The 17741-nt window shown below is 43.2% G+C and overlaps 1 protein-coding gene across 2 annotated transcripts in view; it reads left to right on the plus strand.

The window, feature by feature from the left end:
* The window catches only part of rpgrip1l (RPGRIP1 like), a 186697-nt gene extending 170175 nt beyond the window's left edge, over nt 1–16522 (plus strand). For both annotated transcript variants that reach the window (XM_067997882.1, XM_067997883.1), the window contains one exon: nt 16071–16522. In XM_067997882.1, coding sequence (XP_067853983.1) covers nt 16071–16168 — 98 coding nt within the window. In that variant the 3' untranslated portion in view covers nt 16169–16522. The remainder of the gene's footprint in view (nt 1–16070) is intronic.
* Nucleotides 16523–17741: the final 1219 nt, after the last annotated feature.

Below are 17741 nucleotides of genomic sequence, written 5' to 3' on the forward strand. Positions count from 1 at the left end.
CTCATAGGCTAGTGCCTGTCAGAAGGGAAAGGAGCCGCGAATCGGAGGGGGGGGGCGGGAGGAAGAGATAGTTTGTGGGCCCTGGAAAATATCGAGGGGAGGGGGCGAGAGAAGTGGGAGGACGTGGAGGATATCTGGGATCCAGCTAGTATCGGGATCAGGGGCGGGTGGGGGGTCCAGCCAGTATCAGGAATCGGTGGAGTTGCGGGGATGGGGTTTAAGGGTCGGGATCGTGGGAGGGAGGTGTCCAGCCAGCATTGGGTTCGAGTGGGGGAGGGAGTCCAGCGTCGGGGGAGGGAGTCCAGCGTCAGAGGAGGGGGAGGAGGGTCCAGCCAGCATTGGGAGTCGGGGGGGTCCAGCATCAGGGGGGAGGGGGGTCAGTCGGCCGATTGCGGGGGTCCTGTTGGCCAGGTGAGCTTGTTGGGCCTGGATGAAGCAATCCTTCTCCTCCAGGCCCACAGGCAGTGCAATAAAAGCACTTACCTTATGGATCCGGCCCTTCCCACCTACTTTCACCTAACATGAATTGGAAACGATGGGAAACCCAAACAAGTTTTGCAATACAAAAAGAATTAAGTACCTCAACTATTTCAATGAGGTACATTGCCCCTTTAAGTATTGGCCCATCGGCTTTAAGTGGGGTTGGGACTTCCTAGTGTCTGTTGTGCGCACACATGCAATCTTTTCTGGGTCGAGCCCGAAAGTGAGTGTGTTGGAGCCGGGATGTGGTCCAGCTCCAAAAAACTGGTATTTTAACCTTCCACCCACCCCCAATCCACCCGTTCTTGGGGGTTAAAATTACCCCCATATAGTTTATATATTTCTGAGGAATGCTCTGCAGAAATTAGTGCTGGTATACTTTCCCTTACTGTGAGTTATTTCATCACAAGTTCAGTCTAAACTGCACTTGTGATGAAATATGATGTAATCCTCCTCCTTCCACTGGAATCCACACAGATGAGAACAGTAACTATATAGTATCATTTCTTATATTAAAATCCTAAATCATATGTTTAGTATTACCTAAATTACAGACCATAGGGAGTGTTACAAGGTTGTAACAGAATTCAGTTTGATTTCATTAATAAACCACTCTAGTTTTTCTCTTTTGGTTTATGATACCAACAGAACTTTTTCCATTGTATTATAACCTTGTAAAACACCCCAGTTATTTTGTTCACTTCCCGTCTTGCATATGTGGCCTAATTTTGGAATACAAACAGTTTAACTCGTGAGGCTCAATTTTAAAAGGAAAGTTTGGGGGCGGGGGGGCAAAGAAAATCGTCTTTTTTTTCGAGCAGGCAGGAATCTTGGCTCCAACCCGCTGAAGAATGCACACACTGATGATCCAAAGTCATCTGGGTGCACGCGCTGTTCCCGAACCCGGGAGTCCCGCTGGCAATTAAAGCCGGCAGGACGATATTTAAACCAACAATTCAAGTACTTAAAATACTTGAAATGTGCATGAATGTAATTAATTATGCTGGCAAGCGATTTCAACGCTTCCTCAGCGTGTTTCCCGTACTGTGTGAAACATGCCATGGTGAAGGAGTCGTGTTTCAGCCGGCAGCCATTTGGACATTAAAATCCCTGTTTGACAGATGGGGATAAAAGGTGAGTTATTGCAGCAGGGCACTCAGTTCTCTCAGACAAACGTTTGGCAGGGAGATCTTTGTGTTTAGACTGAAAATTCTTGGTTTCCACTCAGAATTGTTCTGTTTACACATATTCACCAATTTTTCGGACCCACTCACACTGGAGGACCCCCTCATCAGGATGGGGGGTGCGATGCGCAGGTTGCCCATGTTCATGGCTGGACTGCTTAGATACTCGCGGCCTACGCACTCTGGGTTTTGGAGCCCGTGCGGGCCCCTCCAAAGACTGCTCCACCTGCACCTGTGCAGGGGCTGACTCAGCCACCTGGAGAGGAGGTAGCATTGTGGGTACTGGTTGAGAGGGGGGCAACGGGTGAGATGTGGGAGCGCTTTGAGTGGTGTCCCCACTTCCATGTCCCCTTCACCACCATCCCCCTCCTGGGCCAAGCCCAGATCACTGCTACCACCATGTTGGACAACAGTTCGGAGGATATGTGTGATGCCTTGGAAGGCCACTTCTAAAGTATCTGTCAGCCTATTTAAGGCAACAGAATGTTCTTCACCCTGAGCCCACACGGCCATTGTCAGGGCCTGAATGGACTCATTTGTGAACCTTGCTTGAAGCTCAATGGAGGCTAGCCTTCTCTCCATCACAGACATTCCCACACTTACCTGTGACACTATCTCAGACATTTCAGCAGTTATGTGCGACACTATCTCAGACAGTTGCTCACGTCCCTGTGACATTATCTCAGAGATTGCCTCCTGTACCTGTGCCACCACTCCACTAATGCAGGAGTTGGACCCCTCCATCCTGTGCGCTATTGTGGGGAGTGTGTGGCACCTGTTCCAGTACCTCGCAAATGTGCTGCTGTCCCTCGATCATTCTCCTTTTAAAGGATGGCCCCTGGGGTTCAGCATCTGCGACCAGCTGAGCAGAGCCTGGAGAGGAGTGCGCCCACCGATGCAGACTCTCCACAGCTACCCCTGCCACCTGTGTGTGGTGACTCACCTGGTGCCAACCCAACTGACTGACTACTAGGACCCACCGAGGTGTGAGTATCTATGCTGGTGGATGGCTCGCTAAGATGTGATGGTGCACCCTCAGAGACCGGGAGCTCCTCTGAGGAATCGCCCTCTCCCGTTACTGCGGTCATTGAAGGGCCTGTAAGAGAACAGAAGGCAATGTTAAGCATCATCATAGATGTGTCATGTTGCAATGAGCATACTGAGGTGTTCAACGTGCCAAGCATTGTTGACATCAATTCATGTTGTGTGTGATGAATGTTAAAGTTGTGTCACCAGACGTTTGTGGGGTGCCAGTCTTGATGTCTCTGATGGACAGGTACTCAAGGGTGCAGCCGATCTCTAGGGCCTCCTCCTCCGCATCTGTGAGGACCACTACTTGTTGTGGCCCCCCTCCAGTCCTCGGCCTCTCGCATGCATTTTGCACTCGCTTCTCCTAGAAGGGGAGAAAGTACAGGCATGCGAGTGAGTGATGGTGAAGTGGCCAATCGATGAATGCATTGGTTTGGGTGAGGCTGACCGTGAAAGAGGTGCATCAGAGTGTGAGTATGAGACAGAGACATTACATTAGATCAGGATTGGGGTGAGTGGTAGTAGTGGGGGCACAAATGGGGAGGTGAGGAAGTGCTCAGGAAGTGCAGGTAAGTTGAAGATGAGCCTTAAGTGGGTGTGAGGAGTGTTGTGATGGAGTAGTCAGTGCAGAATGAGTTGGGGGGTTTGGGGGGTGGGGTTTGTTGTGCATCACGGAATGCAGGAGAATCAGTAGATGTACTCACTTTTGCTGACCTAGTTAGGTAATTGAAATGCTTCCTGCACCAGACCCAAGTGCGGGAGATGTTGCTGTTGCTGGTGACCTCCTCTGCCACCTCGACCCAGGCCTTCTTGGTGGCAGAGGCAGGGCGCTTCCCTCCTGTCGGCCGGGTAAAATAGTTCCCTCCTCCTCCTCCTCATCCCGGCCTGTTGCTGCTGAAGTGAGGCATTGCTGAATCTTGGAGCAGCCTTGCCCTGTGCTACTCCATTGGGTCTTCTAGCTCTTTGCTCCAGCAAAATCCAATGGAGCAATGGCCCTTTAAATCCAGATGCTCCAGGTGACAGCCTGTCATGTGGGTGTGCAGTCCGCCCACTGCGCAGCTTTCGGACGGCAAACCCGGAAACAAGATTAATGGCCACCAATCAAGTTGCAATCACGTGGGGAAAGGTAAGTTTTTATTATCCGTGTTTGCCGCGCACCCAGTGACTCCCCCCCCCCCCCTCCCCCGCTGCCATCCCGCCGCCCATTGAAAATTGAGCCCATGGCGTGTGAGTGGCAGTTTTAGTGCTGGTTAGTACTAAATTATAAACAGTTTTAGTCAGTAGAATGATGGTTACTGAGGCTAATGAGATTCATTTGGCACCTTGTTATATATAAAAACAAGAGCTAAACCATGGAAAAGGGGTGAATCAGCTCCTCTTACAATTATAAACATTGTGACCAAGAAATTGCTCAGGTTAAGATCCCTGCGGTTACATCGGGATTGTGCCCGACAGTGCCCTCCAGCTTAAGTTTGCTTCTGAAATCCTTGTAATAAAGGTGATTATGTATAACTGAGCACAAACTAAGTGCACAGAGATTATGGTCATACAAGAAAGGATGCATTGATATCATGCTCAGTTGTTTATTCATATTATTTAGGCTTACATGGTCATATAGGGCTGAAGAGGTCTGATGTCATGTGATGCCACATGATGTGATATTCTAGGATTGGTTCTAGATTGAAGAATTTGTCATTTGCATGAAGGTGAAAGGTAAGGAGTAATCACAGTGGTGACAAAGAGAGACTGTCAAACAGATTAGACCGCTCATTGATAAATTGAGTTTTGATGCCCCTTGCAGCTGTCACTGAGGAATCCTTTGAGTGATGGTCCTCCTGCTGTTTCACTCCATGCTCATCTGCCTCCAAAACAGCTCGTGCCAACTCCTCAGGAATCTCTGTATCAGGCTTTTCTGGATGGCAAAGTTGTGCAGGACACTGCAAGCTACTGACATGAGGAATACATGCTCTGGAGCATATTGCAGACCCTTCCTTGTTCTATCAATGCAGCAAACATGCCTTTTCAAGACCCTCTGGTTCTATGTATGACAACTCTGGTAGGAGCTTGTACCTTGTTACAGCACTCCTCTGCTGCTGTTCTTGCAACTCTTAAAGGGCTAATTATCCATAGTAGCAAGGGACATGCCTTGTTACCCACAAGTCATCTATTCACTTGATTTATCTTGCTTGAAAAGCTCAGGCAGAGCAAAATTCCTGAGGATAAGTGCATCATGGCAACTTCCAACAAATCTGGCATTGATTTGGACAATTTATTACATGTCGTCAAAGCAAGTGGTGCCCCTTTCTATTAAGAAAGTTGAAGGAGTTAACTGTAGAAGCTAGCATGCTACTTACGAGCCATCTATTGCACCTGCTCTTTGGGGAACCCAGTAACATGATAAAACTGCTTGGCCCTATCACACTGCTTCCTTGCTGTTATCCAAAACTGGATGAATTCTCCAGCTCTCTTAAAACATGTGTCAGTTACCTGACAAATACAACCCTGGACAGCACCATAGGTTATAATGCACAGATACTCTGTGGCTGTTTGAAATGAACCTGTGGCATAAAAATTAAGTGTAGTCACCACTTTCACAGCTACAGGCTTAGCTATCCAAGCAGATAATCTTGGCCGCAGGTCTTCATGTAGTAGCTGGCACAGCTCCCCTACCTCTTCAATGAAGCACACTCTTCTCACACAAAGCTCCTCACTGAGATCTTCGTACAATCTACATGGCCTATACATTCTTTGGGGTTGGACCTAAATATCTTGTAGCATGCATACTCCTCATATTCTGTCCCACTCTCTTTTCTTCAATATTGTATCTCTCATCCTCCTCCCCCATTGAAATTGCAAACAAGGAGATGTCCATTGGAAATCCCATACCTGGTACTCAGAACCTCTGACTGTGGGTGTGGGCAGAAATATCCAAGTAATCTCACTGGCCCTTATGCTGTCAGAGACAAGGCTAGCTCTATCCAGGTGCAAGGCAAAAACAAGCACTTTAAAAGCTCTTCTGTAACTCCAACAATCACTTTTCAAAGTCTCTTCAAGCTGCAGGCTCCAAAGTGAAACACTTCCACCAGTCTCAGCTGATGCTGGCAATGGGTAAATCTCCCTTATGTCATTGTTAATTATTTTTGGTGCAATAGGTGCATGTCATGAGTTTTCAGTACTCCAACTCCTTGTTAATATTTATTTTAAGGATCTTCCAACAGGAAGGAAGAAGGAAAGAACTTGCATTTGAATAGCATCTTTCATGACCTCAAGACAAAATGCTTCACGGCCAATTGAGTACTTTTGAAGTGTAGTCACTGTTGTAATGTAGGAGAACATGGCATCCAATGTGCACACAGCAAGATCCCACAAACAGCCATGATATAAATAACCAGATAATCTGTTTTAGTGATGTTAGCTGAGGGATAAATTTTGGCCAGGACAACAGAACACGCCTGATCTCCGAGTAGTGCCGTGGAATCTTTTACATGCACCTGAGAGGGGGAAGATGGGGCCTCGGTTTAACGTCTCATCCAAAAGGCAGTACCTCCAACCCAAAGTGTCAGCCTAGATTATGAGCTCAAGTCTTTGTAGTGGGGTTTAAATTCAGGACCTTCTGACTCTGAGCCAACCAGTATTGGTGCATGCAGGTCAGGAGGGCTCCAGGAACTACAGTGCTGCCATAATGTGGTGGAATCCTGTCGGAAAAAGTTTTCCCCCACAGAATCCTCTTCCAAAAATACTGGCACGCTCATTTCTGTCCCAAACTTGGCAGAAATCGTGATTAAATGAAGGCCCACTACCTTTAGCAATTGTCTCTTTTTCCTAATGGAACTGAAAGGAATCAGAGGATCAAGGGGAAGGATTTGAAAGCCTAGAAATTTCAACAGTATCATTGTGCTACTGGATGTGCATTAGGGAGGGATTTCCACCCACTTTGTTTCTGCCACGACCCAGTCCCAAATCCCAGGGATGGGTCATATACATACTAGGAGTGAGCACCAGTGCAGAACTGCTGGCCTTTGGAGGGCCACCTTGCTGCTCCATGGAAAGTATAGAGGCAGAGCTACTTACCACTTCCCACAACAGGGTGTAGTTGGTGGGATTTCCAGGGAGCCTGCGAACGCCCCTCCAAAACTGGCATCAGGACCGAGGGAGGCAGGTGGAAGAAGAGCCCCCACCATCAGAAATTAAATCGGCAACCATTAAGAGGCAAAAGCCTGGCAAAAACACGTTCCGTTCCAAGTCCCTGCTCTTCTGCTCCCAGAATGTCTCAAAAAGGGGCGGAATGTGCCCATAGTGCCCAAAGCTAAAGAGTGAGTGTGCACTCTTGAGCTTTACGTTGCAGCCTTGGTCTCGGGAGAGCAAGCTCACTGAGCTGCAGTCCACATTTAGTTTTGTAATGTGCAGTCAGTCTTCCTATAAACCAGCTGCACTATGAGAGTTCAACATTTTCTGCATGCGTGGGACTGACTGTGACACTTTGGGCAGCAGATGCCATCACCACCAAAATGCCATTGGTGCCACTCCAGCAGTACATTCACTAGCCCTGGTAGGAACAGTAGCCAGGAGGATTCAATGAAAAATAGGTCTTCCTTGCACCAGTCTAAAACAAATCTTTCAGGTTTATCATGATGTGGCCATAGGCTACAAAAGACCTGCACTACGGGAGCCAGTGGCCAAAGATCTAAATGAAAGTGGCTTCTTAGGGCAAAGCTTCCAACACAGCCAGCAGAAAATTCACGGACAGTGGGGGAAGATTTTCCTTGTTCACTATTTGCAGCAAATCATAAACATGTTCTTTGTATTCATGTTTACAATCTTGCTATAAGTAGTGAACTGAGGACGTCTTCCCTTAGTGTCCGTTTTATTATACTCTTGTGCTACTGACACTTACATTAACATCAACAAGTATTACTCATCAGTCAATCAATGCAGTAAGCACAGTGAAAGATATTAGTTTTATCTTTGTGATCTCAGCAAGCTATAACCTTTTATTTTATTGCTATTTGACATAAATCATTGAAGACATTTCTCTCTGGAATGAGTTAACGGATGGTGGTGAAAAATGTTTTATATCATATAGTGAATGATGTAATAAAAGCAGCTTAATAAAATCAGTTCTGACCAGTATATGAAACTTTAAAATTAATTAGGCCTTTGGACATGATAAAGTCTGTGTAGAACACCGTTTGGATTTGTGCCAGGCAGTTATTTGGGGAAAGTTTTCAAGTAGTTAAGCTAAAGGTAAAAAATGAAAATATATTTGCAGTATTGTCTTCTATTAAAATTGGAATGATTTTGGGAAAACACTCAACCAATTGCAGATTCCACTTAGGTACTATACCCAGTGACACTGCACTTTACAAACTCACGGTACATCAAGACTATTAATGTCTAATGGCTTTCTATGTTTGAAAAGTTTTCTTCTCAGCAGTTTATCAGTAGCCGCGCTCATTTAATAAAAATAAATCAAGCTATCAGTTATATATTTAAAGTACTGTTTATACAGCATGCATTCAAAAATATCCACATATATTCTAAGAGCATTACTTTGTTTCTGCATTAGCTGTGTGAAAAGTTTAGGGTAAAGAAAAATGATTTTTTTTTGCATTTCTGTAAGAACAAAAAAACAAAAAGCATAACTTGGATAAAACAAATAAGAAAATCTATTTTTACTTATTGATAAGCTGTACTCACATATACCAGCAGCTCTGCTTTCATTACAACAGTGTGCAACAAATGATAAAAGTGGGAAAATGGCTGAAATATTGCACATGCCTGCTGTGGCTCAAAGTGATCGAAGCATTAACTCACTATACTAGCTTTCTTTTTCTTATTAAGTCTACATTGAAATCTATTATATTTGTGGTTCCTGAATTCTAAATGCTATATAGAAAAGGATGCTTCACATCTTTGAATTAGAGCCTGCTTCTTTTAAGAGGGAAAATATAGTAGGGATTATAAGAACAGAGGGCGATTTCCTCGCTGTGGTGCTGCAGTAAAATTGTAAACATTTTTTTCACAAGATTTTTTAAAATTCATTCTCAGGATGTGGGCATTGCTGTCATTCCTGTATTTAATGCCCATCCCTGGTTGCCCTGAGAAAGTGGTGCTTGCCTGCATGTTTGATACAACTGAATGGCTTGTTGCCACAGTTAAGAGTCAACCATACTGGTGAGGGACTGGAGTCACATATAGGCCAGACCAAGTACAGATGGTAGATTTCCTTCCCTAAAGATCCTTAGTGAACCAGTTGGATTTTTACAACAATCCGACAGTTTCATGGTCACTTTTACTGATACCAGTTTTTAAAAATTATTTCCACATTTTTTTTTACCTGAATTAAAATTCGCAAACTGCTACAGTGGAATTTGAACTTACGATCTCTGAATTATTAGTCCAGCCTCTGGAATACTAGTCCATTATCATAACAACAACTTGCATTTATATAGTGCCTTTAACATAGTAAAACATCCCAAGGCACTTCACAGGAACGTTATCAAACAAAATTTGACACCGAACCACATAAGGAGATAGGACAGGTGACCAAAAGCTTGGTCAAAGAGTTTGATTTTAAGGAGCATCTTAAAGGAGGAGAGAGAGATAGAGAGGTTTAGGGAGGGAATTCCAGAGCTTAGGGCCTAGGCAGCTGAAGGCATGGCCGCCAATGGTGGAGTGATTAAAATCGGAGTGCGCAAGAGGCAAGAATTGGAGGAGCACAGAGATCTCTGAGGGTTGTAGGGCTGGAGGAGCATACAGAGATAGGAAGGGGCGAGGCCATGGAGGGATTCGAAAACAAGGATGAGAATTTCCACTACACTACCATACCCCATGTGGGGTTAACCATAAAAACATAGACGTTTTGAGCACATGAGGACATTCACACCATCGTGTCTGTGTCAGCTCTTTTCTAGGGAAATCTAAAACTGATCCCACTGCCTTATTCTATACCCATAGCCCTTTATTTTCCTCTGCTTCAATTATTTATCCAATTCTCCTTTAAAAGCTGCAATGGTCAATTTCCTGTGGCAAAGTAGTCCATGATCCAACAACCCAGTCACTCTCTTAGCAACAATTTTAAATTGATGACCCCTCTTCACTGACTCCCTAACCACAGAAAATTGTTTTTCGCTATTCGCTCTATCAAAATTTTGAAAATCTTTATTAAATCTCCTCAGCTGCAGTGAAAATAGCCCCAGTGTCTCACATTACTCCTGGTTAACTTTCTATGGTTATTTTGCATGTAGATCTCCTTACAATGCAAACCATATTATTTCAGGAAGAACTCCTCCTAATCTAGAAGTGACTACGTTTTTATACCCTGGAGATTACTGCTGTTTCGGCAGGTGTGCGCTCAGTGTTTGCAATGGCATTCCTCTCTTCAATGACATCAACCATCTTATTTCAAATGGGTTAATAGCAGTATTAAAAATACTGCTGTATTGCTACATGGGTGGAGATTAACAATAAGGAAATTATGGCAAACTTGCTAAATGAGGAGTAGGCTGGGGCTGGAAAAAAGAGCCCATCCAATACAATCAGCTGCAATGGATGCTTATGGTATTGAACATAGTCAGGTGGCCAGTCCTTCCACAGGCACAAGACCTACTTTTTAAATTCCAAACACAGATGAAACATGCAGAGAGCACTCGATACAAGGCTTTTCACAGGGGACCCGGATAGCGTAACCCAAGCAGGGCTGGGTGAACCTGAGAACTCACCTCACAGTAGTCAAATCTTACAGGATCATTCTACTCCAAGGAGATGTCACTAGCTCATCTGGGATGCCTGGTGCAGCACAGTAATGGTTCAATGCCACATCTCATCCACGATGAAGAAGCCTTATGTATCAAACTAGCCCAAGGAAAAGATCTGGGGGTTGCTCACAACAGCAGCCAGCAAAGCAAACTTCACGCAGGATGTCGCTGCATCACCTAGGCAATGATCAAGTGTGTGTATATGACTGGCGGCTTAGATCTGGTGGTGCAAGGGTGTTTATCTGGGAATCCAACACCCACGGTCCTTATTACACATTATACAAGACCACAACCAACTTAATGGAGAGAAGGTGTTGGGTGCTGGGGAAATCCATGTTAAGGCAATGATTCCAAATTTTCTGACCGGTCAAGACACCATGGAGCAGATTTTATCTTTTACCGTCAGGAGGAAAACTGGCAGTAGCGGATCGGCTGCTCATTATACACCACGCTCAATTTCCTTTTCATTCAAGTTAATGGAAAGGAAATTCGGGCGGTGTGTACAATGGGCGACTAATCTGCTACTGTCAGTTTTCCACCTGATAGTGAAAGTTAAAATCTATCCCCATAATTATAATTCTCATCACCACCATATTAAAGGCACCAACAAGTACATTCTCCACAGGGTGACGTAGTAGTGGAAGTTATGTGGCAGATCATAGATCCTGCCTGATTAACATTTTAAGAAACCTTGTGTTACTCTTTTTTTGGTAGGTGGGATGGAGCTGTCCTAATACTTTAGCCACCTTAAATTGGTCTCTGTACAGCTGAAGTAGCCTGTCTAGATGGAATGCACAGATTGGGATGAATTCTCTTATTCCTGCCTGTGTATCGGATCACCTGGTTGCAGCACATAGAGGAAAATTGGACAGGGAAGGTTGCATGCCTGTAAGGGATCCTGGCCAGTTTTCCATTCTTTAAATTAATTACTGTGAGCTTGAAAAGTACACACCATGTGGCTGTAGGTAGTTATTGGCGCGAGTCTGATTTGACTAAAACCTTTCTCCTAGGACTTGTGCATGATCTAAGGAAGTTTAATGTAAGGTAATAGTTTAGTTCAGTTCATAGCACACTCACCTCTGATTCAGAAGGTTGTGGGTCCTAGCCCCACTCCAGGACTTGAGCATATAATCTATACTCACCCTGAAGTAATACTGACTATGCTCACCCTGAAGTAATACTGACTATGCTCACCCTGAAGTAATACTGACTATGCTCACCCTGAAGTAATACTTGCAGAAGGACAACAATGATACTAAGACTGGGGGTTTTTATACTGTCGTTTAGAGCTTTGTCCAACTTTTTTTCCTACAATTAGGTGGCACAAAGAGGTGCCATCATCCAGATGAGTCATTAAACCTGCCTGCCTGTTCAGGTGAACATAAAAGATCCCATGGTTCTACTCAAAAAAAGAGCAGGAAGTTCTCCCTGTGCCCTGGCCAATATTCCTTCATCGTCCAACACCATCAGCAGATTAACTGGTCGTTCATCTTGTCTGTTGTTTGTGGGATCTTGCTGTACACTGTTTTGCTGCCACGCTTATCTACATAACAACAATGAGTACACTTCAAAAGAGAAACTTATGTTCAATTATGAAGCAAGTCCTGCTTGAAGTCCTTTTCCCGACTACACTGTTAAAGAACAGTTTGCTCAAAAAATAGTCACCACCGCAGAGTGGTGCCTGCAATTTCCCACACAGTGATTTATCAATCTTGCTCAGGCCTTAGGGATAACACACCAAGTGGCAGTTAAGTGAATTGTCAGAGTGGGAAAATTGGACTCACCCCAAGCTGTTGTTGTGTACCACTCAACAGTCAGTTATAGTGCGCCATGCACCAAAGTCTGAGAGTAGATCACTTGTCAGCTACAAAATGATGTGTGGTGTCATGGGCCTAAGAGGGAGAAAACATTACCAAAAGAATGGGATGAAGGAAATTAATAATCCCATAATTTACTTAAGAATTAGTCATTTGTTGGTATTCTGTTTATTTTAGCTCTATAGTGTGAGGATGTATTCAGTCAGTAACTCATATCTACAGTCGCATCCTGAGCTTCCCTGTAGACAACACAAGTCTTCAGGTATCTTCAGTTTTGGATGGCTGTTCGTGAAGCCCTCGATAAGGATCTCCTCCCTCCACATTCCAACCATTGGAGGTTATTCTTTGACTGGTGTTCGGCATTTAAAATATACTCGGTGGTGGGGAAACTTTTAGAAACGATAATCCGGGACAGAATTAACAGTCACTTGGACAAGTGTGGATTGATTAGGGAAATCCAACACGGATTTGTTAAAGGCAAATCATGTTTAACTAACCTGATAAAAGTTTTTTGATGAGGTGACAGAGAGGGTAGATATGGGCAATGCAGTTAATATGGTGTATATGAACTTTCAAAAGGCATTTGATAAAGTACCGCACGGTAGGCTTGTCACCAAGATTGCAGCCCATGGAATAAAGGGGGCAGTAGCAGCATGGATACAGAATTGTCAGGAAACAGAGAGTAGCAGTGAACGGTTGTTTTTCGGACTGGAGGGGGGTGTACAGTGGTGTTCCCCAAGGGTCAGTGCTGGGACCACTGCTTTTCTTAATATATATTAATGACTTGGACTTGAGAGTACAGGATGCAATTTCAAAATTTGCAAATGACACAAAACTTGGAAGGGTAGTGAACAGTGAGGAGGATAGTGATAGATATCAAGAGGATATAGACAGGCTGTGGTGGCATGGGCGGTCACGTGGCAGATGAAATTTAACGCAGAAAAATGTGAAGTGATACATTTCGGTAGGAAGAATGAGGAGAGGCAATATAAACTAGAGGGCACAATTCTAAATGGGGTGCAGGAACAGAGAGATCTGGGATATGCACAAATCGTTGTAGGTGACAGGGCAGGTTGAGAAATCGGTTAAAAAAGCATACAATGTCCTGGGCTTTATAAATAGAGGCATGGAGTACAAAAGTAAGGAAGTCATGATGAACCTTTATAAAACACTGGTTCGTCCACAACTGGAGTTTTGTGTCCAGTTCTGGGCACCACACTTTAGGAAAGATGTAAAGGCCTTAGAGAGGGTGCAGAAAAGATTTACTAGAACGATTCCAGGGATGAGGGATTTTAGTTACGTGGATAGACTGGAGAAGCTGGAGTTGTTCTCCTTGGAACAGAGAAGGTTGCGAGGAGATTTGATAGAGGTATTCAAAATCATGAAGGGTCTATGATGTGGAGATGCCGGTGATGGACTGGGGTGGACAAATGTAAGGAGTCTTACAACACCAGGTTATAGTCCAACAGATTTATTTGAAATCACAAGCTTTCGGAGGCTTCCTCCTTCGTCAGTACTGTCCATCTCTATCATTCCTCACCAACAGCTCAGATGTTCACCTCATTTAGTGTGGCTCTCCGCTTCGAAAGGGGGTGGAGTGTCACAGTTGGGGATTGGCCAGACGACGAAGCAACCCCAAAAGAGCCTTCCAAAAGTTTTACACAGGTTTGCTGAGCTTGAATATACCAGCACTCCTATTCCCCCTCTCCGACCGACTAAGGGAAACACACAACAAGGAGTTTGTCAGAAACCTCACAGCCCTTTTGCCACTATATGGCACTATCTGCAGCATCCCTCCCCACCAAGTCCCACACGTAGTCACTATTAATGCTGCTGCTGAAACTGGCCAACTTACCTGAGTCCCTGTGCAGCTTTTAGCCTCCCTGAGCACCAATTATACCTCAAATCTACCACAGTCCCAGTGCTTCAGCCGTGGTTCAGTAGTAACACTCATGCCTTTGAGCCAGAAAGTTGTGGGTTCAAGTTCCACTCCAGAAAGTTCAGCCCATAATCTAAGTTGACACTTCAATGCTGTACTAAGGGAGTGTAGATGGGAGCATGAAATTACAAAGAGACATTGATAGATTAAGTGAGTGGACAAAACTGTGGCGGATGGATTTCAACTCAGATAAATGTGAGGTCATCCATTTTGTACCTAGTATTTTGGTGAAAAGCTGGGAACAGTGGGGGTCCGTGTACACAGATCACTAAAAAAAATAATCAAAATGGCTAATGGAATGTTAGCATTTATATCTAGAGGGCTAGAATATAAAGGGGAGGAGTTTTGCTACAGTTATACAAAGCCCTGGTTAGAGCATATCTGGAGTACTGTGTACATATCTGGGCATCGCATCTTAGAAAGAATATATTGGCCTTGGAAGGAGTGCAGCGCAGATTCGCCAGAATGTTACCAGGGCACCAAGGGTTAAATATTGAGAAGAGATTACATAAACTAGGCTTGTATTTCTATATAAAAGATTAAGGGGTGATTTGATTGAGGTTTTTAGGATTTTGAAAGGAATTGATAGGATAGAGAGAAACTTTTTCCACTGGTGGGGGAGTCTAGGACAAGGGTACATAACCTTAAAATCAGAGCCAGGCCATTCAGGAGAGAAGTTAGGAAACACTTCACGCAGCGGATGGTAGAAGTTTGGAACTCTGTCCCACAAAAAGCAGTAGCTACTAGCTCAATTAATAATTTTAAATCTGAGATCAATAGATTTTTGCCACCCAAGGGTATTAAGGGATATGGAGCCAAGGCAGGTAAATGGAGTTAGGATATAGATCAGCCATGATCTCATTGAATGGCAGAACAGGCTCAAGGGACTGAATGGCCTACTCCAGTTCCTATGAGTGCTGCACAGTCAGAGGTGTCGTCTTTCAGATGAGACGTTAAACCGAGGCCCCGCCTGCCCTCTCAGCTGGACGTAAATATCCCAAGGCACTATTTTGAAGAAGGGTAGGAGTGTTCTCCTGGTGACCTGGACCAACATTTATCCCTCAACCAACACCTAAAACAGATCATAGTTGTGAGATCGTGCTCTATGCAAATTAGCTGCCATTATTTCCTACAATACAGCAGTGACTACACCTCAAAAAAGTATTTCATTGGCTGTAAAGCTCTTTGGGACGTCCTGAGGTCATAAAAGGCGCTATATAAATGCAAGTCTTTCTTCCTTTTCACCCACTTGTAGAGTCCTAATGCTGGTGACTTTCCCCGCCCATGGTTGCAGAAACAAACAGTGGAGAGAAGTAAAAACAGAAGAATAAGAAAGGGGAAGAGAAAAGGGTCGATGACACTTTTAATGCTGGTGGCACCGGGTGTTGGAAAATTTCACCTTATATTCTTTTGCCCTTTGTCATTTCTATTTAATATATAGTTTGCCCCCTTTCAGATCCCATAGGGATGGTAGGAAATGGGTAGAATGCTTGTGCAATAGAGGGTCTTCTTCCACGATTGGGGTTAAGGTTAATTGTTTGGAATGAGAGTAGAGACAGCTTTATATTGTATTTGGCCTTGCTGTATCTGAGCTGAAGTGCTTCATGCCGACATAGGATACAAAAAATGATAGAATACCTGTTGTTGGCATCCGCCATACTAGTGAGCACCAAAACAACTTGCCTAACAAACTATGTAGATCGATATTAAAAACTGTATCGGAGTTTTTGTATGTGTGTGTGGAAGTCTTACATTGTGTCATTTAAAACTAACTCAGATCATTAAACAAACGTACAGAGTCATGTAGTTGTCAACGTGACATGCAGTGAATCATTTATCACATGACATTCTGATTTATTTACAGTTGTTGATCCCCAGGACAGCGCAGTGGTGATTGGGAAATTAAAAGTGACCGTGGAGGCATTGGAGGCAATGCGTTCAGTATATGAGGAGAACAAATAAAGACTACTGGAAAATCTCGCAGGACCAGATGCTTTAATATGGATAACCTGTTTTCTTGAAAAACACTAAAATGAGTTAATTTCCATTCGCATGCACTATAATTAAGATTTATAAAGGTTATTTGATTTTATTCATTTCCATCTTTTGTTTTCCTTGTTCTGCATTCATTCCAAAGAATTTGTTTTTCTGCTTTTTATTTTACACCATTGAACACTCACCCTTGCACAGGGCATTGTTAATAATTAATAACTGTGTGATTGAATGATCTGCATCATTTGCATTTTTTGAACTGTTTTTCTACATATGTAATATGTATGCAAGATGGATATTTAATTTTTAATAAAGTATTTTTTAGCACACCATTCAATGGTAAGCCTCTGAATAATAATCAGAAATAAAGTTTTTATGCTGCCCATTATCACTTAACTAAGTAAAAATAAAACCCTGCGATTAGCTTCATTAAGAGTTTCCCACTGTGAAGTTTTTAATGGCGGCAGAGTATGAAAATTGCATACCAAAGCCTGGATTAATGTGTTAATCTGCCTCTTTAAAATGCTAATGCCTATTTTATGCACATTAAAACTCAGTTCGGCTTTCCTTTGATGCATGCAAATCTTATAAATTAAATATAGAAAATAGTTGTAGGCACCTATAGATGCCTTTTACTTAGAGCATTTTCAGAAATGTTTAAAAGAATCATGCTTGTATAGGGATATTTATAGCTGACCAAGGTTCATTAAATTCATATAAATTGAAATAATTGGTCTTTTTGTACTAAATAACCAGTAAGGTCAGAATACTTTCACTGGTTAAAAATATTAACGGATTGCAGAAAACTGACATTTATATATTAAAGATGAGATTTAGAAGAGTGAGTAGATGAGGAATGCGAGAGACAATTTTGTTTGCTTTTTGGAGGAGGTGGCTTCTTAGAATCCTGTGAGGCACTCCTTTTCTGTGTTTGCAAACAGTCCATTCTTATGAACATATTTAAATAGGGAAGGAAGGATGTAATTTATTAAAATCTACCTAATTTGGCATGATTATATTGAATCTTTGCTTCAATGATCATGGTCCATTTCATTTAACGAATTAGGCATTCACTTTTTGAATGATTAAAACGCTGGAAAATGAGTTCTCTCCACAGATTTGAGAACATTGAAGTCTGCTAATGGAAAGAAGATGGAATCGATTATGAAACAATTCATTACAGTTCAACACTATTATTAGATATAATGCGTAAAAGCAAGAATGGGTATCTGCATACAATTTGAACCATCTGCTTTAGTGGCCTCAATAATGGATTACTATCTTCGTGAGCCTTTGAAATAACATCCATGCAATATTAATTTGTTGATGTACAAAGTGATGCCATTGAAATAGCCTCTGACCACAGCCATCTATAATCTTTATATTGCAGCGAATTGGCTTTATTATTGGCTTGTCACTTTGGAAGTCTTAAGTAGGGTGGAAAGACTATTAACCAGTGATATACAAATACATTTCTTTAGGATTTAACTATACACATCTGCTAAGCTAACAACACCATGCACACTGAACAGCTATACTGTTT

The sequence above is a fragment of the Heptranchias perlo genome, chromosome 16 (assembly GCF_035084215.1).
Source record: "Heptranchias perlo isolate sHepPer1 chromosome 16, sHepPer1.hap1, whole genome shotgun sequence".
NCBI classification, from domain to species: Eukaryota; Metazoa; Chordata; class Chondrichthyes; order Hexanchiformes; family Hexanchidae; genus Heptranchias; species Heptranchias perlo.